Below are 21,796 nucleotides of genomic sequence, written 5' to 3' on the forward strand. Positions count from 1 at the left end.
GTGGAAATGACAGCGTTAGATTAATGGCCTGTTTGTTACTGTATATGTTCTGGAATTCTGAACACACAGCCTGCATATGGATCTGCAAGGTGCCCTTCATATGTGCGTTTGCAGTGATTACAAAACTGCAATTGCGGTTTTGTGTAAAATCCCTCTAGCAATAACCATTTCTTTGTGTTATTGATATAAACCAGATATGAATGTGACTGGATTTGCCTTCATCATGCTATCATACACAAACAGTTGTGACGTCCACATGATGCCATCAATAATCCGGTTTCTCCCTTCCTCAGATAACAGTATTTCGGATGGGATCAGAGGGACATCAGGACATTGATCTAGCCATTCTCACAGCACTTCTGAAAGGTAATATTTGTACATTTATGGATACTCAAATGGAGCTTCCAAAACTCATTGGTTTACAGGAGACTGCATCAATTTTCTGCTGCATCCATTTTCATGTGTTTGCAAAATGTGCCTTTCAAGTACAGCTCAAAGGTCACGGATCAATGATCTGGGATCATTTATTATATCCTTTTTTGGGGTCAAAGCAAAAGCATGCTATTTTCCTGCATCTCTTTAAATGCAAATGAGCTACTTGCTTTCTGCCCTCTTTCAAAAAGAGGGTGGTGCCTTTAGTCTTCATGCCTTTGTTAGTCCAGCAACAACAAACATAATGTACCAGTCAGTTTAAACTCTTGTTTGAGTATAGGCCTGGGCGATAAAATCAGTATCGATATTTATTGACCGAACACCATTGTCAATATCGTTTAAAAAAAGATTCGGTATGTAGTTTCGGTATGAAGTGCTATAGTTTTATTAAATGTGGCTGCTGAGCGCACGCCTTGGAAGCAGTGCCAATGGGCTCTATGCACAGCTAGAGTTTTAAAGCCAATGATAAACTTTAAGTGAAAGCGTAATGTGACTATTTTCAGTTACACAAGGTTGTTTTTTACAGCATAGATGTTGTAATGTAATTACAATACATTCAGTTAAATAGACGTAAGCATTCATTTAGTTGTTCAAGCATAAAACGAAATGAAAGACCAATGTAAATACCAGCGCTGTCAGTAGCAACAGGCTAGCACAGAAATTCCATTGAAAATACCGGCATAAAATAAACTGTCATATTTTAAAAATACACGGCGAAGGTAAATGGAATTTAATGTAGTGCTTCTTGTCTGATCTGAGACCCACTACATATCATATATCTAACAGGCAGTGAAGATCATAATCATAATCATAATTCATAGAACTGTGCAGTACATGCTGTATATGGAATGATTTACTCATGCAGTTCCCAGCTCTCTCCTATTCCCTTAAAGAGCACCTATTTTACCCCTTTTTAAAGATTTAATATTAATATTATGGTTATTCTGAGTGTGCCAGTTTAGGTTCAGTTCAAAACACAATTTTTTTTTATTATAATGTGTTAAAAGTGTCATTTTGGGGGTGTGTACACAGGTCGTTGTTTTAGGAGTGTGTTGCTTCACATGAAAATTAGTTTCAACTTCCCGCCCAACTAAACAAGGGGGCGGAGCCAAGAACTCCCTCACTTTGTGTATGGCAACTGACAGGCGGACAGAGAGAAGCAACAGTGAGAGGACCAGCATTCAGCTGTACATGCATGACTCAGACACAGACCAAGCAAAGACTACTGTTGAGAAATCAATATTCCTAATGTGCCAGAATGTTTCAGAGTGGTAGTTACAAAATCCTTTGTGTCTTTGTATAGTTTTACAGCCGCTATGTAATGATGCATACGTCATCCGTATAGGGATGCAACGATTAACCGGTTTCTCTATTAACTGCGCTTTAATTCGTCACAGTTAATTAATCATAAAGGCTTCTCAACACCGTGTTTCTGCACGGAACAAAACTGCGGCAACAAAACAAAGTTATGCCTGGAGAACTGTTTGCTAGTTTACAGTTCAGAGCTTGTACACTAAGACTAATAACCACGCACACTGGATTAACTTTGACTGAGGCTATAACTAAGGCAAGTTCGTTATTTCCAATGGAGGGATGCGCACGCGAGGCAACGCACTCACACTTTACAGCCGCACCTAGTTGAGATCACAGGGAGCTTCTGTGACCGCGGGAAATGCAAACGGCTGAAGTTTAAGGAAGACGCAATGAAAAGTACACAGGTTTGCAAACCCACCTAAAGTTACAAACAATAATAATAGCGATCATGTGGTGAATGTTGATCCGCCAACCGAGATCAATCGAGTGTGTTCGGAGAGAGTGCTGAAAGACTCGGTGGATCAGCTGTTTTTAAAGGCCCAAATCTCGATACGTTGCGTTCACTGAGTGTTCAGCGCAAATGGCTGCTAAATGTAAAATCTCTGTTGCTCATTCGCAGGAAGATGATGAAGGCTCTTGTGTTAAGTCTTACAGCCAAAAATAGAGCAAGGATGTTCCTTTGGTGACATTGCTTTGACTCACGCTGAATATGGCGGACGTGAAACAACAAACTGTAAATGTGGTAATGCATGCCAGTCAATCAATATTGGTGGGCAGGGGGACCGCACTCCTATATCAAGTTGCGGTCAATCTCAAAACCGCTCCCATTGGTCCACCATTTTAATGTTGTTAAAAGACTGGGTGTGTTTATATCACCCCAATATGATGTTCTATACACTATACCTACACACATGTCTGTCCAAACAGCTTGAAAAGTAGATTTTTCACCATAGGTGCCCTTTTAGGAATATATATAAGGGATGTTTATCAGTTGGTAAATAGTCAAAAACACATATAAAATGCTGTTCCGCAGCCATTTAATGCCATTAAAGTCAATTTTGCAAGTGACAGTAACTGTGTACTTGAAGAGAGCCAACAATGACCCATATCACATGTGTTTATCTTGTCCAATATTACACTGTGTTACTGTTTGGGTCAAAAATGAAAAGTGAAAACTGATGTAATACTGCATTATTTGTTTATGTTGTACTTGGAATGTGTTGCTGATTTTTAAAGAAATCAGATCTTAAACGTGACAGTTTTGTAATGGAAAGTCTGTTGTAATGGAAAGAAAATTTAAAGTCTGTGTGCATATAGCCCCTATGCTTAGGGTGTAAGTTTGTTAAGTTTGAATAACGCGCACATGAACAATGCGCATTTTCCAGCCGCACCTAGTTGAAAATATTTGAGTATTTCCAGAATGCTGCGAGAGCACTACAATTCATGTAAGCAGAACTAACCAATCACACTTTGTATGGAATATACACATTTCAATAACAATGGCAGACTTATTACCTCAGACAAATACGCCCTTTACTTTTCTACATAAACTTGCATCAGAGCTGCAGCAATGATTTGTCCTTTTGTCATCCTCTGAGAAAATGGTTGATGGTCACCTAGTTACGAGAGACGCCAGGGGAGCTCGAGTGCAAACCTCATTGTAAATGGTCAAGCAATCCACGCACTCACGCTTGTCACTTCAGGTCAGAATAACAGCACATGAGAAAATGAGTGCCGTATAGCAGCTTTGAAGAGATTGTAAATAAATAAGGATGTAAGGATGTCACCAGAGTGGCTTTTTGGTTTCTTTTCCCAGCCACTAGCTCCCCATCTGAAAGATTTTTTAGTATAGGGGGTAATATAGTCATCCAACTTCACAATTTGTTGTACATCACGATATGCACATACATGTATACAGTATGTACATGTACATATGTACATCACGATAGCAGAAAAAAAACATTCTTAACTTCCTTTTCAGGTCAACTTTAAATAGTGATTGGTTGTTTTAAAAGGAAAGATGGATGTTCTCTCAAAAAGCTTTATGTACACTTGCAAGTAATTTTCTCACTCTGTATTTTGTCATTCAAAACACAAAAAGAGTCAAGGGTCATAAATCACCCATAATTCAATCCCATCCCAGAACAGAGATCTGAATTTTTTCTGATCATACCTTAACATCTATTTTACCACCCACCAACGCTTTTGTGGCCACATTTGTTAGTTTAACAGGACATTTGACGCTTGGAGGAGTGTGTAAAGTGCAAGCTCTACTACTGGTTATGCTTTTTAAGACCCACTTTTAAGTCCATATCAAAAGATGGGATTCCAGTGAAGCCTTTCCTCCAAGAGCTCCATGTGTTGCTCTGAAAGCCAGCAATATGGCTTTTGCATAATTCATAGCACTATGCAGTGCATATAAGAAATGATTTACTCATGCCGTTCCCAGCTCCCCCCCATTCCCTTAATGAACATATAAGGGATGTATATATTGGTAAATAGTCAAAAAACTGTTAGAATGTTGTCCCGCAGACATTTAATGCCATTAATGCAAGTCTTGCAAGTGATAGTATCTGTGTACTTGAAGTGCACTAACAATGACCCATATATGTTTATCTTGTCCAATATTAAATTCTTTTCTATTTGGGTCAAAAATGAAAAGCGATTTGCAAACATCATAAGGATGTAATACTGCATTTTTTTATGCAGTATCTTTTTTTTTTTTAACAGTGATTTACAGAACACACACACTAAAATCAGGGTATCAGCTCAAATCATCATCATCTTAAAATGTCTTAAATCTCAAAAACAAAATTTTAGACCTTAAAAAGTCTTAAATTGGCAGAAATCTTGTCTTGTAGGTCAAAAATCATTTAAATGGGTCTTAATTTTCCTTTGTTTATGTAAATCCAACACACATCCAATCACCAACAAATACATCTGAATAAAATAAACTGAATAATCAGTCAGTTGTGCATACATTTAGTTTTTAAAGAGTTTTTTATGTTGTTAATTATGTTTAATAGTTATGTTGCAAAAAACATATAATTAATGTCTGCTTGTTTTGACACATTATTTAAAATATATGGCTGAGAAATAACTAATTGAAATTTTAAGCAAATCATATTAGATAGGGCAAGTACTTTTTCCCTTATGAACAATTAAAAAATCTTCAGCATTTAACCTTATACAAGCCTGAAATTTCATTCTTTATGGTCTTTAAAGGTCTTAAAGTCCTAAATTTGACTTTGTGGAACCAGCAGAAACCCTGTAAAATATAATTCTGTAAGAGAATATTTATTAGGTCATAGTATCTTGTAATTAAAAAATCATGTCAGGCACATTTAGAAAAAGAATCCATTGATAGCGTATTAAATGACCCCAAAAAATTCAAATTAATTGTACATTAAATATACGTAAATCTGTACACTTTTCCACTGTTCCTTAAACCTCTTTGTCAACAGTAAGTTTTAAATATTTTTAAATATAACAAATGTGTATTGTTACCTATTAATTTAAATGTTGTCCTAAGTACAGGTCAGTTTAAAAAGTATATGTATACGTATCAGTGCACATAAGCAATCATTTACTCATGCAGTTCCCAGCTCTCTCTCTTTTTCCCTGAATGAACATTTAAGGGATGTATATCAGTTGGTAAGTAGTCAATAACAGTAATAAAATATTGTTTTGCAGTCATTTAATGCCATTAAAGTCAGTCATGTAAGTGACAGAATCTGTGTACTAGAAGTGCGCTAACAATGATCCGAATGTGTTTATTTTGTCCAATATTAATTTTTTTTTCTATTTGGTTGCGTTTAATAGGCTTTACATATAGGCTATATATATATATATATATATATATATATATATATATATATATATATAGGTTAATTGCTGCAATTGGGTGCTGACATCAAAATGAGACGTCTTGTCTATGACCCATATATTTTTTTTCAACATACTTAATCACTGATGGCCAAATTTAAATCCCTGATTCTATTTTAAAATTCAAGCTTCTTGCTATCTGTTTAATGTCCTCATAGCAAGCTCAGCAAATCGTTTAATTGCTGATTTACAAAGTGTATGCTAATTTCTCAAAGCATGCAGTTTATATTAGATCATGCTTTTATCTGTAGTTAATTATTATTCATGTAAAAACAGCTGACTTTCAAGGAGACCTCTGTTTTTTCTTCAGATCTGTCAAAATGGCATGTGTACACCATTTATAATTGAACACTGAATATTGGACAAATGCAGTAAGTGTCAAGATGTATTATAATGCAGTGTAAAATTAAAGTGAGAACATAAAGCTGACCTCTGCTGTAAGTTCAAAGCAGCAGACAACAGCAAAGCTCATCCTCAAAGACTTAATTATACATAAGGATAAGGCCAATCTCTGCTGATACAGCACCTTCCCTGTGTTGCTGAGGACTTTTTTTCATGAGCATCAGTGTACATCTCGATAAAGCTGGAAATAAAAAGCATAATTGTCCCAAATGGACATTTTAAGCAATACAGAACCCCGCATCTGTATTTTAGGTTTAACAGCACATAAATGGAGTCAAGCGGGATATAACACTTGACTGAGATTATGCAAATATGGTTTAATACATGGCAACACCTAGACAAGTCATGGAGGTGTCTATTTAATAGACTGTGTCTGGAAGGATTACCCTCATAAAAGTAAATGTACACCCACCAGGCCAGAGTAAGTAAAGACAAATGTCCTGCTGCTCAGGGGGAAGGTTTATTAGCTTGAAGCGAGAGTGGAGCAAAGTGCCAGAGACCCTGGGGAGTGCTTTCCTCTCTGATTTATCTCTAGAATCAGCTTTTTAAACAGGCATAACATTATGCATTGTAATATGTGAGAGCTGGGAATTCCTCAGGTCTCCACTCTCTGTGCCAATTAATGAGAGTTGATGGTGTTTAAACAGGCAGAAGATTTGAAAGAAATCAGCTTGTAAATCTGGTCATATTTAACAGTTATAGATGGACATGTAAATATGTGCTGTATGATTCCCTCTTAATGACAAAAAAAACACCAAAATGACATTGGTGAAAAGCAGGAGTCAAAAAGCATCTAATTGAGATGTGGTTTGTGTGTTAAGTACTACCACGTGTCCTAATTATATATTATATATATATCCTTAATATATATTTTTTACTATTGTACATTATAATTATGCTTATGGATGCTAAATATTCTTTAAATACCTCCAATATTATCCTGATTGCCAGTTCTTTTTATACACATTCCTGCTATTTCCATTTCTGACCTTTTGCACTGTTAATAAAAAAGAAAGCATCTGATCGATGTGCGTATTCACACTAGTACTTCACTTCAGCACAGCAGTCACGTCAGGTCACCTTTATTTCTATAGCACTTTCCACAATAGATTGCTTAAAAGCATTAAGAAGCTTTATAGTATTAATCATTAAAAGCAGTGTCAGTGTGGCTTTCACTCAGAATTACAACATGACTGACGGCTATAAAGCAGCTCTCCATTGTGGAGCTAGATGATGTTAAATCTTTTTTATTAGAGAATGCAAATCAGCCAAAAATATAATTCCATTAAACTGAGGGTTTGGTATGTGTATGTAGGTATCACGATCATCAGCGATCCAGGCTTGCAGATCGCTGGGATACATTCACTTTGACCCAGACTACTATCCTGTCACCATACGAGCTACATATCCCGTCATGCACTTCATACACACCTGTTTCGGTTCTCATTTATTACACACAAACAGCTGGGAGCTGTTCAAAGACTGATTACATGGACCAAATATACAGCACACTCACACAAGACTCAGCAAAATCTGTGTGTGAATGTAATCAAAGGCTAAATGGAACAGGTGTGAGTGCGGTGCATGACAGGATTTGTAGTCCATATGGTGACAGGATTGTAGTCCGGAAGATAATGAATTTACTTCAGCGATCTAGGTTAGATCGCTGGTGATCATGACAGAATGTGAGTGTGCTGTATATATGGTCTATAGCTCCCAGTGGTGCATGTAATCAAAGGAGAACCGGAACAGGTGTGTGTGAAGTGCATGACGGGATATGTAGTTTATATGGTGACAGGATAGTGGTCCGGGTCAAAGTGAATGTATACCTGCAATCTGCAAGCCTGGATTGCTGGTGATCATGACAGTTTGTATATAAGAGTTATTATGTTTATCTAAAAGTAGTAGTATCCCTTAATACTAGTAATACTACTAATAATAGTATCCCATAATCCATTATTTTGTTCTAAATGACCAGGGCCAGGCAGAATTTGCAGGCATCTTTTGGTATTTCTGTGCAGATTTTTTGTAAAAACAAATCTGCAGATTTGTGTAAAATGACTTTGGGAGTACAGTAACTAAACTTAAACATAAAAGAAATAAATAAAAATGTTAATTTAAATAAATAAATTAAATTAAATGTACATTTTTTAAGGTTTTTAAAGCAAATACAATTGGATCCACTTTTTGGTAAACAAAGCAAGTCTCTCATATATTGTAATATAATATTAATTTACAAAGTGTCTTGTAAATAAATCATATAAACATTTGCATATTAATCAATAATATTTTCCTGAAATTTCCCTGGGTGGCAGTTTGGGCTCTGGAGGGCCCCTTGTCCTCCAGCTGAAGGGTCTGTGACCCCAGCAGGCTGCCCCAGGGGCCAGCTACTGCATATTTTAACACACATTTACATAAGTTAATAGACTTATAAAATAAAATTCTGTGGGGCTCTGCATATGACTTACAAAGCTAGATATTTTCAAAAGCTAAAGTGATTATTACCTTGCTTTATTTGTTTGTAATAATATGCATAACTCAGTGTTTTAACTAATTGCAAATGCTGAATTTCAGTCAAAGCCTACTGATTAGCTAGTGGAAATAAAATCAACAATTAACCCATTATCAAAATAATTAGTTGCACTAAATTGAGCTAACCCTAATTATCTGCCCTTTTCCTCATGTGTCCAGGAGCGAATGCATCAGCTCCAGATCAGCTAAGTCTGGCTTTGGCCTGGAACAGAGTTGACATCGCCCGGAGCCAGATCTTCATTTATGGACAGCAGTGGCCTGTAGGCAATATCCACTCACACAAACACAAACTCAGTGCCTCGGAGTGACTGTAATTCATTTAGATATAGAACTAAGATAGTCTATTGATCACAGAGGGGACAAGAGTCGCTTCTGTGTACCTCTGATCTAATTAAACCACAGTGGATGCTAATGATAGCAAGCTGCATTAAAATTCATGAAACGGATTCAGTGATGTGCGCCTGTGTGTGTTTTATTGTGCACCGGTAGTGTGTGTTCTGCACCTGAGCGCTGTATTGTTGTGTGGTCAGGTGGGTTCTCTGGAGCAGTCTATGCTGGACGCACTAGTGCTGGACCGAGTGGACTTTGTGAAGCTGTTGATTGAGAACGGAGTGAGCATGCACCGTTTCCTGACACTCTCCAGACTTGAAGAGCTTTATAATACGGTAATACATCCACATCGAGTTTAAAATAGAATAGTTTTGAATACTGCTTTTTTTATTATTGGGACTTTTAGGTTCCACTGTACTTTACTGTTCATGAATGCTTGCCAGAACATGCAGTTTGAAAAACTTAAAATAAAAGTGAGTATAGATTCAGTTATAAGTTCTGACAAAAGTGAATTCTGCCTTACACAAATATATTAAACAGATTGTTCACTGGAAAAAAAGTGTTTTGCTTTTATTTACTTCTCCTTAGGCCATCCAAGATATAGGTCACTGTCTTCTGTGCAGACTTTTCCTAGAATACTAAAGATTTTGGTAACACTTTACTTAAAGGGGTGTTCATAAGACTCGTTAAACCTTTATAATCATAACATGTGACATTTCATAAATGTGAATAAGATTTTATGCATGCTTATAATAATTGTTATTAAGTGTAACTTGCTCAGTTACTTGCTCAGTTGTTATTAAGTGTAACTTGCTCAGTTGCAAGATTTTTTCACCTGAAACCGTGATCCTTAAAGATTCATATAATGCATACCAATGGTCACTGGCACTTTAAGGGCCCAATCATAAACCCGCCGCAGTAAGGTGCAAGTAGGGTTTGGGATGATTTGTTGCTATTTTCAGACCAACACAACCCTAATTTTCCCGCTTTGCACCACATTGTTTAAATAGTAAATTCATTTGTGCCGCTTCGTGGACTCATGGGTGTTCCAGTCTAGAAAAGAGGTGTGTTAAGGCGCATTGTTGGCGCGTTGCTATTTTGAGGAACTAAAATAGGTTGAAAGCTGGTCTAAAGTCCAGCGCTGAGCACGTTAGTTGTGCACCTTGAACGCGTACACATTGCTTAATACACACAGGATGTACAGCAATACACAAATATCTTTACAAATGAAAAAGAATTAAAGGATTAAAATATTGCAAAAATGATTATTTTCTACATAAACAAAAATCATTAAAATAGATTGCTAAAATAGAGCTTAAAGAGTCAAAGAGACATATAGAGGCAAGACAAAATGAATATCAGCAAAATGCATTATTTAGAGCAATATAACCTTTAATTCGCTGCCATTCCAAACAGTCCTTAGTGCGTTCATGACAATCAGGAATGTTTCACAAAAAGATGCATGTATTGGTGGATAAAATGGGATCATATTTATTGATGGAACACATTTACTGGTAATGACAGAAAAGTGTTTGAGGCAATGCTCTTTAGTTTCAAATAAATTAATTTAAATGTAAACAGACACAAATTTTGGTTCTATGAGCAAACCTTAGAGTGAAAACAATGGTATTTTCTGATTGGGTATTTACATTTCTTTACTCATTTCTGATTAAATGTATAGATACGGTATTTGTTATGAAAAATAATACAAAAAGTAAGAAAAATATTTTCTTGCTTCAATTAACTGGTTTTAAGATGAAAAATAATCTATGATGTGAAAAGTTTTTTGGTGAACTACTCTTTTAAGTTACCAATTGAATCTGTTCTTAGTTAAAGTATTCTTTGCTGTTAGAGGTAATTGGCTGCTAAAGGTCACATTTATTTGTTTTTTCCTCTTAAACAGAGGCACGGACCATCCAACACCTTGTACCACCTTGTCAGAGATGTGAAAAAGGTAACAATTCACTGTGCATGAAGCCGAGTGTGTGTTTCTGTGTGCATGTGTGCGACTGGATGTCAGAGTGTGTGTGTTTAAGTGGTAGATTAGTGTTAGATTTCTGTTGCATATTTAGCAAAGATGTCTTACCTGCTTCTTAGCCCGACGAAGAGATTTGGCCAATTAGTTGCTTATTTTATTTCCGTCTGTGTCCTCCCTGCTTGTTTCAGTGGTTTTCAGACTATTACACAGTCAGAATAATGGGTTTGTTGCTTCTTAGGTTGCTCATGTATAGTTTTTCTTAATTATTCGCATTTTCTAAGACACAGCAGGGCACATTGTTGCCTCATTTTTTGCACTCTGCTGGTTTTCATGTCTTTTTGTATTGTTATGTGTGCATATGCTGCTATATTCTATTTAAAAATAGAAAAGAATCAATGCAGGTACACAGGGGGGTCTTCTTTTTGTCCAAAAACAGTACTTTTTGTACTTTTATGTCTCCCTGAAGACAAATGTCATTGAATTTTGTCACCAAAGCCTAGTGTTTAAGAAGTGCTCACAGTGACCCAAGTTCGATTCCCGGATCAAGGTCCTTTGCCAGTCCTGTTCACCTTTCTCTGCTCACCATACATTCCTGGTTCAACTCTACTGTCCTATACAATAAAGGTGAAAAAAATAATATTAATAACTGTAAAGAAATGTCTTTGGATGTAACATCACCGTACTCCAGTGCTAAACGGCTTGCATAAATGAAAGACAGCATCACCTGTGATTTTGATCAGCCATTTGAAGCATACTGTGGTATTTGCTGAGGTTGAAGTAATTAGCACAGCTTAGAAGATCCTTGGTGGCTCTGCGTTGATAATTACAGAACCAGAGCAGAGCCTAGTAATCACAGCCTGAATGTGGGATGTGATTTTGCTAAGAAGGATTTGGCCCGTATATCTAACGAAAGAAGGACTTCATGTTGTAAAGTCGTACAATCAAAATTTCGACACCCTGATAAGAGGACTCTAATTGGAAGAGCTCACTAATGTCGGCCTAAACGTGAGGATCAGTCATATCATTAAATTAACAACTGAGGCATCGCTCCTTATCACTTTCCCTCAGCTCGTTTCTTTTTTTCCGACCATTATTAGCCTCTGATCTCTCATTTTCACTTGCTCGGTCTCTCCCACGCTCTATTGTTTTTGTAGAGAGGCTCACTGTTTTCACGGTCAGTTCAATACGGCACCAAACCCTGATTCTAGACTTGCTTGGTCTCGGTGGGATGTCTGTCCCTTTAATATGATTCTGTCTCACTGACCTTGTGTGTTCTTTCCAAGCAAGAATATCCAGGGTTCAGTTGGATCTACCTCAAGGTGAATCAGACAATCTTCTTCAATTATCTTGATTCCTTCTAGCAGTGTGTCAGTGTGTCTGTGGAGCGAGAGCGTTTGGGCGTGTATGTGGCTGAGCACGTGGGTCGTGTCTGACCTTACCTTTTATTATTTTCATAGCCATAACTGTTGGCGTGGGTTCAGTGAGTAACCTTCTTGTCTTCAGGGTAACCTGCCCCCCGACTACCGCATTAGCCTGATTGACATCGGATTGGTTATTGAATACCTCATGGGTGGAGCCTATCGCTGCAATTACACCAGGAAGAGATTTCGGACCCTCTATCACAACCTCTTTGGACCCAAAAGAGTATGTTAATGAACTATTTTTTTAAGTGTGTGTTGAACTGAAAGAGGATTATGCCTAAAAAAGATGTGTTTTTGCAGGCTTGGTTTGGTTAAAATTAACTCTTTTTTTCATAATATTACTGATTATCTTCTTGCTGCAGATCTTAGTTTATTATGATAAAAATGGCATCACATGTACACAATCTGAGTACATTCTGACAACAGAAATTTTTTGGATTTGCTGGTATTTTTGTGTCAGAAAGCCTTTTTTGTTTTGCATCTTCAGGACAGGTCTTTCAATAAATGGTGCGAAAACCAGAATATATTTTTGGTTGAATTAGTTCTGGACCAAACAAACCAACACAGGCTCTTTGTGAAAACGTACCCCCGTATACATTTTTGGAGAGTGCAAATTATGTAGCCAGAGCTGCATTTTGTCTTTTATATGAACAATTATGACACCGCCGATGGCTTCTGTTTCTTTTTGCGCTACCAGCTGACTGCTTACATCCATGTGGAAGGCTTTTTCTCTGTTACCAGTTTGCCCAGTGGCTCTCTGCATATGAAGGCAGACGCAAAAAGGAGTTGATCGCAACGAATGGGTTCGAATCCGGCTAAGAACAGTTTCAGAAAGCAGATAAAACAAAAACAAAAGGTAAAAACTCAAATAAAAAGTAAATAGCAGGGTGAGAATGTGGTAAGATCCAAAAATTTGGTAAAAATTCTTTTCTTTTTCTGGATTGCTTTTGATAACACTGTCGGTTGGGTTTAGGGAAGCCGGTGGGTGAGGGGATCGGTCGGTCGGTCAGTCAGTCAGTCGACAGCAGCCTCTGGTGAATTTACACGAGAACAGCTGGCGCGAATGGCACTCACGATAGAAATTTGAGATCTGAAAAAGCGTGTAAAGCGGCCTCTGGTGGATTCGCAAAAACTGAAAAATAAAAACGTACATCCTGGGATGTATTTGCTGCTCTCCAGAAATGTATAAAGGGGTATGTATTCTTAATAAACCTGGGTCGAACCAAAGCGTGAACTAAAACCTTCACTAAAATATAGTTATAATTTATAACGTTATGATGTTAAAATAGTCACAAAAACAGGTGACTGAAAGCATGAAAGTAAAAATTATAATTTAAAATATGTTTTTTGCAATGTTGCAGTTTTTATGGTAATACCGTCATCTCATAAAGCCCTATTATGAGATAAATAAAATTTAAATCATTTTCATGTTATTTTAATCTTTGGTTAGAAGAAATAGTAGTCGGATGATAACCCATTAAATAAATAGCACTAAAAAATGGCTAGGTCAGTTTCTGTGTGGAGTTCTCCCTGCGTTCGCGTGGGTTTCCTCCGGGTGCTCCGGTTTCCCCCACAGTTCAAAGACATGTGGTACAGGTAAATTGGGTAGGCTAAATTGTCCGTACTGTATGTGTGTGTGTGAATAAGTGTTTATGTGTTTCCCAGTGATGGGTTGCAGCTGGAAGGCCATCCGCTGCATAAAACAAATGCTGGATAAGTTTGCGGTTCATTCCGCTATGGCGACCCCAGATTAATAAAGGGACTAAGCCGAAAAGAAAATGATTAAATGAATGAACAAGATTATTTGCTCAGGTTCCCATTAATGACATTTTTTTATAAAGGAATTTTGTAATATGTTTACCTCATTAAAAATTTTTTTTATCAGTGTGACCCACCTGGAAAAAACATTCCCATCAGAGCTGCCACAGAGAGATGGCATACGGATCTAACACAAATATACTCACTGCAGAACAAATTTCCATATAGCGCCGTTTCAGCTGTGCAAAGTAAACAGGAGTCAAGACAGATTCTCCAACCGCTGACACCTGGATGATATCTAATTTTCTCACACATTTTCACACCTCTGAAGGCTCATCTAAGTCACAAATCTCAACCCTCTGATGCAGAACTGATTTCACAGAGTGTGAGGGTTATAAAGAGGACATGAAACCTCTTTGCTCTATCATGATGCTGTCACAGAAGCTTTTAATGTGCAATAGTAGATTGCCAGTACATGATGTGTCAAGAGAGTGTGCGTTTATAAATCTATGCATTCACATAAAAAATTGTGAATACGTTTTACCTTAAATGCACATGCATCGCTCAACATATGCAGCAATATAGGCTTGAATTAGATCAGACATCTGTGGTGCCACCAGAGAGATGCTCTAAATTTATCATTACATAGCATGAGGAAACCTATTTACTCATTGAACGTGGCATATTTTTACATGTGCACCAGAAGGATGGTGTTAAATGCATGAATCAAATTTAATGTGTCTTGTTATTTTTGTTCTGTGTGTGTTTGTATTTTTGTGTGTTGTAGCCAAAAGCCCTGAAGCTGCTTGGAATGGAGGTGAGATTTATTTCTTTTCCTTCTTTTTTTTTTTTTAAATTTTTTAATAATGTATCCCACTGCTTTCCAATAAAAATCCCCAGTTTCGTTGAAATGCCTTTTTAAGCTCTCATTGGATTTAGAGGTTCGGATTCAAGCTTTACAATGAAAATGTTTTTGTTTTGTATGTGCACCACAACTCAGACGTAATAATTACCAACAAATGTCTAATGTTAACATTGTTTACATAATGTAATTAAATGTAATCTATATGAATAGATACACGTTTTTCTAGTTTTCTATATAAACCATAAAATGAAAATACGATGTCAAATAAAATAAAATAAAATAACTGAAACTAAATTTAGATTTAATAAAGAATTATTAATTTGTTTTTTGAAAAATGGAGTTAATACAAAACTAAAATTACAAAATAAATTCTGTTACGAACTTTTTAAGTCTAGGGATGTGACCGCAACAGAAAATAAATGATTGGTGATGTGCAACGGCTGGAAAAAGAACTCTTCTCAATCAGGATGGCTAAAGACTTAATACAAAGGTCAAATCAAGAAAATGAGAAGTATTTACATAAGTCAAATATAACAAACAGGGTTTTGTTCAGAAGGGGACAAGGCCAAAATAACTAACAAAATTAAAGTAACTCCTAAGAAAGCTTTTTCATTATCTGAAAAGAACAGAAAATACATCAACATAAACTAACTCCCTTTACTGACAAAAACAGGAGAAAAATAGTTATTCAAAACAAAACGGCATCCACCTTCCTACATAACCCTCAAAATAAACAAAATAAAGATAAAACAACAAATCAAGCGAGCTCACTTTTTTTATCAGGAAGATCATTAATAGAAGAACTTTTACTTCAACATCCTCAACACAAATGAGCTACAGTACTTAAGCTAAATCAGATCTTATAAGCAGAACGAAAAACAACAGGTCTGGATGTGGAGAAGACCATAACCTGCCTAGTTAACCTAATTATCCTAGTTAAGCCTTTAAATGTCACTTTAAGCTGTATAGAAGTGTCTTGAAACATATCTAGTCAGTCGCAGACACTGGCTGTTTCTCAATATGCGTTTTTGTTTTGTTTTGTTTAGTTTTTTTATTTATTTAAACAACAGCAAATATACAATTTAAACACGTCATCCAAATAATACAAACGTAACTATTGACATAAAATAAACAAAAAGTAATAATAATACATAATCTAAATAAATAAAAACACAACTACAATATAGAAACCTTTGCAGTGACAATATATCAAAGGGATTATTTAACCTACCCAATTGACAGCAAGTTTACTATTCAATTGCTTTCTTCAGCATCCTTGCGTCCTTGCGTCCTTGCGTCCTTGTGTTCTTGTGTAACATCATCATCAACTGCCCAAGTTCAGTTCCAAAACTCAAGACCGCAAGAACGGAGGATGCATCAAAATTCCCGGATGTGTTCTTGGTATCGAGGAGGCATTGATGCAGACCTGAGCGCAAAACTCGCTCGAGAAGTTCCAGAAATCATTGCGGCTGATCATTTTATATAGATTTTGTATTAAAGTTCAGATAAATAACTTATTTATCTCAGGAGTTTTCCTAAATGAGACGGTGAATATAAACATCACAATGAAAATCTTTATAAAGCCATGAACACATGTGGGTGTTTATTTGCTGAAATTCATATTAAATTATTTTTATTTGTATTGCGTGATGTAGATTTTTAAAGTCTTTATGCATACTATATATTGAAAGGGGGAAAATAATAAATGCTTGTATGAATGCTGTAATGTTTAAATAATTTTCTGTTAAAAACATGAGAAGGTCACGTGACCATCAGGAAGAATGCAGCATCTCATTTCTCACCGGACACGTTCTCTGTTCTCGCGGTCTCCCGAGTTCGTTCTTCCGAGGTTACCTGGCAAGACCGGTCTTCACAAAAACGCAAGTCTGTTCTCTGCATTCTTGGAATTGAGAAACAGCCAGAGAGATGGAGAGAGAAAACAAAAACAAAAAAAATATTGTGCCCACCAAAGATACGTCTCAGGATGTAACAATACAAATAAAAAAACGAAAGATTTTAATGATTAAAATAAAATAATAAAATATATTTGTATTACATAGATGTTGTTATTAAGTAATAAATGTGTATTATTATTAAAAGAAGTGACCAGGACCAAAATGCACTAAAATATTTATTCAAAACGTAGTGACTACATTTCATATATTTATTTTTCTCATTATAGTAATATCTTTTTAATTCTTACCATGATAGGATGACATGCCCATTAGACGAGGGCGTCAGAAGACTACACGGAAGCGAGAGGAGGAAGTAGACATTGACCTGGATGACCCAGAAATCAATCATTTCCCTTTCCCATTCCATGAGCTGATGGTTTGGGCCGTGCTGATGAAACGGCAGAAGATGGCACTGTTCTTCTGGCAGCATGGAGAGGAGGCCATGGCTAAAGCGCTGGTGGCCTGTAAGCTCTGTAAGGCAATGGCTCACGAAGCATCTGAGAACGACATGGTAGATGACATTTCACAGGAGCTCAATCAAAACTCAAGGTAAGAATGTAAAGATGTGTTATGACCTGCATGCTTTTCACCTGGATTTCCTGTTTTCATTGCTGTTAGGGGACTCACCATCTGTTATGTGCCAACCTGGCATCCCATCAAAGGCATCTTTAAAATTCATTAAAAGTCTTTAAAATTAGGCATCTTTAAAATTCAAAAGTCTACTTTTCTTTGGTATTTGAGATATTTGACAATTGAAACAATCTGTTTTGTGTGTGTGTGTGCATAGTGTATGAATATGAGTGTGTTTTTGGCACAGAAATATAGCATCTTTTTTTCTTATCCATCAGGGAGTTTGGTCAGCTGGCTGTTGAGCTGCTCGATCAGTCCTATAAGCAGGATGAACAGATGGCTATGAAGCTGTTGACCTACGAGCTGAAGAACTGGAGTAATGCCACCTGTCTGCAGCTGGCAGTGGCTGCCAAGCACCGGGACTTCATCGCCCACACCTGTAGCCAGATGCTGCTCACAGACATGTGGATGGGACGTCTGCGCATGCGCAAGAACTCTGGCCTGAAGGTCAGATCTCAAAGAAAGATCATTCAGAATGTGCTACATAATACATAGTATAATACAGTAGTCAGCATTTGAAATGGATCAAAAATTATTAAACAACACCCATTCCTGTCTTTTGATTCATTCAAATGTTGAGTACTTTATGTGGGTTCATCACTTGTTTTGTTTTTTTAGGATACCTGTGCTAAATCACTCATTTAAAACACTGAACTGATACACTGAAAAAAGGTGTCTGCAAAATTGTTGAAAATGGTTTATACGTTGAAATTAAACAAGCAAATTAAATTTAGTAATGTTAAACTTAATTTGTTTGTTTAAATTCAGCCCAAATAAATGGTTTACAACCACTTAACTTAAAAAAAATGTAGTAAATCCAAGGAATCATCTTTGAAAAATCATTTTTTATTATTAAATATAATATTTTTATATAGTCATTTGTTTAATTCGGGGAACGGGGCTAATAATTCAGGGGGGCTAATAATTCTGACTTCAACCGGGAGTTTGATCAGCTGGCTGTTGAGCTGTTGATCAGTCCTATAAGCAGGATGAACAGATGGCTATGAAGCTGAAAGTCCTGGAAGGCCGGTGTCCCTGTAGAGTTTAGCTTTAACTTGCCTCTAGTTTAGTTTCAAGTTTACCTAATAAGACCTTGATTTGCTTGTTCAGGTGTGGTTGATTAGGATTTGAGCTAAAGTTTGGTGACCACTGGTTTAACTGAACAATATTGTTAAAAGTTTAAGGATTTGTAAAATAAAAATATGAGTTAATACAAATGACAACACATTTACCTAAAAACCTAAACAAACTACAATCATTTGACATAAAATAACACAATTTACATTCTTATTACGTCTAATCTAAAGTACATAATGGTTACATGGGTATTAGTGTCATGATGGCACCTGGCTTTGAAACCCAACTATCTGTGGGCACTCTTGTTAAAGATATATAATCAGCTTTTGATTATGGTACTTGGTAAATTTACCTGCCAAAGAGAGTCTTTTTTTGTTGTGCTTACCATGTCCTCCTCAATTTGAGGCCAGCAACTGCTGTTTTCAGTATGCTCTGCCTAATTATCATTCTTGCTTCTAAGTCACCAAAATGACAAGAATGTTTGTTTTCAGGAGATGCGCAAATTAAATTGGCTGGCTATGTAAATAAATACATTTCACAAAATCCTGGGGGGCAAATACTTGTTTTTCACAGGGTTCCCATGGGTCATGGAATTTCTTAATTCTTGGAGTTTTTAAATGTATTCAGACGTTGAAAGTGAGGGAATTGTTAAGTTTATTTTGTCATGGAATATCAGGGATTTTAGTTTGTTGCTTTGAATTTTATTTTCAATTGATCAAAATTAAGTTATTTTATACCTTTTTTTAATCACATTGTTTTAAGCTACTTTTTTCCCTTTCATCAACTGGCAATCACTTACTGTAAGTCAAACACAGTCAGCAAGCTGTACCTGTTAATTACGCCTAACATAAAATACCAACCACTTCATAGAGGGTGTTAATTTGGACCACTTCAAAGAGTGCATTAAAAAGTAGACAACAGAAAAACTAAATACAAACTTAAAGATGTAAATCTACTATCGGGCTTTTAAATAGGGGATAGTTTGCAAACGTTCATGCAAACAATAAGTAACTCAGATTTTTTGTTTTTTAAATGTCCGAGGTAAATATTCCATTGCTGTTTTCATGAAGGCAGGATCCAAACCTGGACACATTTGTTGGACATTATGAACACAGCAGTTGACACTAACTAGGATGTGAATGGAATAGCATATTTGTTGTGCTCTTTTACACCTCAGCTTTCAATTCCTTTTAAAAACGAGTGAAAAAATTTATCCAGGCCCTTGTCACAGCTAGCTGAATGTTTTAGTGTACGAAGACCAGTTAATACACATTAATAGCAGTCTGATTTCAATTGGTTGGGTTTTGAACAAACTAATGTTTTTTTTAATTTCCTTTTCAAAAACCTGATCATTTGTTGTACAGTGCTCAGCATAATTGAATACAACCCATTTTGAAAATATTTGTATCCATTTCTCAGTGAATATAGGCAATATATTTTGGTGCATTTAAACAAAACAGATTTATTAAACAGATATATTTTTGAATAATATTTTAGTCACCAAACATATTTAGAAATTAAAAGATAAAACAATTAAATTCAAGCAAAATATTGCAGAAAAAATTACAACCTACAAAATTTCAACTACATTTTTCCTTTTTTTCTGCTTCTCTTGATTTTTCCTCTTTTTAAAATCTGTATTTATAATTTTTTTCTATAACATATAAATTTGGCTGTACTAGTTTTTGGACCATTTAGGTAAGTTATTTTGTTAGATAAGCTCCAGATTTGGCTCCAGTACTGATTAATCTAATGTATATGCACAAATATAATATTGTTTAGCTTCCTATTAAAAAATATTAAAAGATAGATTTGTGAGGGGTCTACATAAATATGCTGAGCACTGTATACAGTATGTCTTTTGGTGACGCAGTAAGCATGTGTATCAAACAAATGCAGTGGTGTTTTAACTACCACTGTATATGTGCAGGACTTAGCTACTAGTTTTATAAATCATAAGTTTAATGAATTGTCTTAAATTATTTCCTTTAGTTTATTCTTTTTCTATTTATGGATAAAATTTCAATACAGATTATATAGTTCATATCATATCTATTCATTATATAGTTATATAGTTATATAACTATATTATATAGTTCTATCTCATCATTTCTTTAAATATGAAAAAAGCCTCATCTCTCAAATTCACAGAGTTATAGCATCGAAATATAGCTGACCCCACACTTTTGAATATTACAGTTAGCCTCAACAGAGAGACACGTTCTCAAAATATACTGTTTATAAAATAAGCAGTGCTTCTGATTCTCTCTTTCTGCATGGTTTATTTGTGGCATTGGTTGAAGCTCAGTGGTAAGATTTTTCATATCTCACATGTGCTATTGTAGAAGTAAAGAGAGAAAGACCATATTTCGTCATCACTGCATGCTGAGGAACTGGTCTGACTACTAAATAAATAATACCAGCCATGGATTTTTCCCTCAAACTCTGTTTGTTTTTTGTTTTTTTTGTCCGCCAGGTTATCTTGGGCCTGCTTCTCCCCCCTTCCATATTGAGTCTGGAGTTTAAAAATAAAGACGAGATGTCATATATGCCTCAGGATCAGGACACTTACCTGCAGGAGAAGGATGTGGATGAACCCGAGAAACAAGCTAAGGAGAAAGAGGAGGAGGACATGGAGTTCACAGTAAGATCTTACTGTGAGACGCAGTACAACTCCGTGGTGAGAGCACCCACCTTAGCCTCGTTTCTTAGCTTACAGTTTAACACACTCGCACACACACTTAGGCACATCTGCTCTGCTCTTGTCAAAGTCCTGCCCCCAATTTGGCCTCTCAAATATGCTTCAGATTAGTTTTTTTTCGGGTGGTCCTTCTCAAGTTTGTTGCTCCTCTTCTCAGAGATCTGTAGCAACCCTGCCGTTTTTTTGCTGACCTTCCCACCTCACACCCCTTTCCCACTTCGCCCTTTCTCTTCGTTCCTCGTTGTCAAAGCGAAGACGCGTGGTTGTGGAGTTGTATCGTGTCTCCGTCTGCCTCTGTCCTTGTCTCTTTCTGTTTCCTTTAGCAAAGGTCCCGTCTGAAGTACGGTACTGTGACTGAATGCTGCCTGTGTCTTTATCATTCACACCATTGTGCATGTCAAAGGCCTGTTTCACTATTACATGACGTTTGCAGCCTTGATCAGCCATCTCCATGAGGACAGCCTTCACTTTTAAGTTGAACCAGAAGTGCCTTCTTAATTTCACACAAGAGTGCAC

At 36.3% G+C, this 21,796-nt stretch overlaps 1 protein-coding gene across 2 annotated transcripts in view; it reads left to right on the top strand.

Moving 5' to 3' along the window:
- trpm3 (transient receptor potential cation channel, subfamily M, member 3) overlaps positions 1 to 21,796 on the top strand; it is a 194,219-nt gene that overhangs the window by 149,419 nt on the left and 23,004 nt on the right. Inside the window, exons 9-17 of one of the 2 annotated variants that reach the window (XM_056457789.1) lie at positions 294 to 366; positions 8,725 to 8,825; positions 9,096 to 9,230; positions 10,799 to 10,849; positions 12,377 to 12,517; positions 14,840 to 14,869; positions 17,129 to 17,421; positions 17,721 to 17,949; positions 21,056 to 21,259. In XM_056457789.1, the coding sequence (XP_056313764.1) occupies positions 294 to 366; positions 8,725 to 8,825; positions 9,096 to 9,230; positions 10,799 to 10,849; positions 12,377 to 12,517; positions 14,840 to 14,869; positions 17,129 to 17,421; positions 17,721 to 17,949; positions 21,056 to 21,259 (1,257 nt within the window). The remainder of the gene's footprint in view (positions 1 to 293; positions 367 to 8,724; positions 8,826 to 9,095; positions 9,231 to 10,798; positions 10,850 to 12,376; positions 12,518 to 14,839; positions 14,870 to 17,128; positions 17,422 to 17,720; positions 17,950 to 21,055; positions 21,260 to 21,796) is intronic. The other variant, XM_056457790.1, reaches the window with a different exon arrangement.

Source organism: Danio aesculapii, chromosome 5, assembly GCF_903798145.1.
Source record: "Danio aesculapii chromosome 5, fDanAes4.1, whole genome shotgun sequence".
Lineage (NCBI taxonomy): Eukaryota > Metazoa > Chordata > Actinopteri > Cypriniformes > Danionidae > Danio > Danio aesculapii.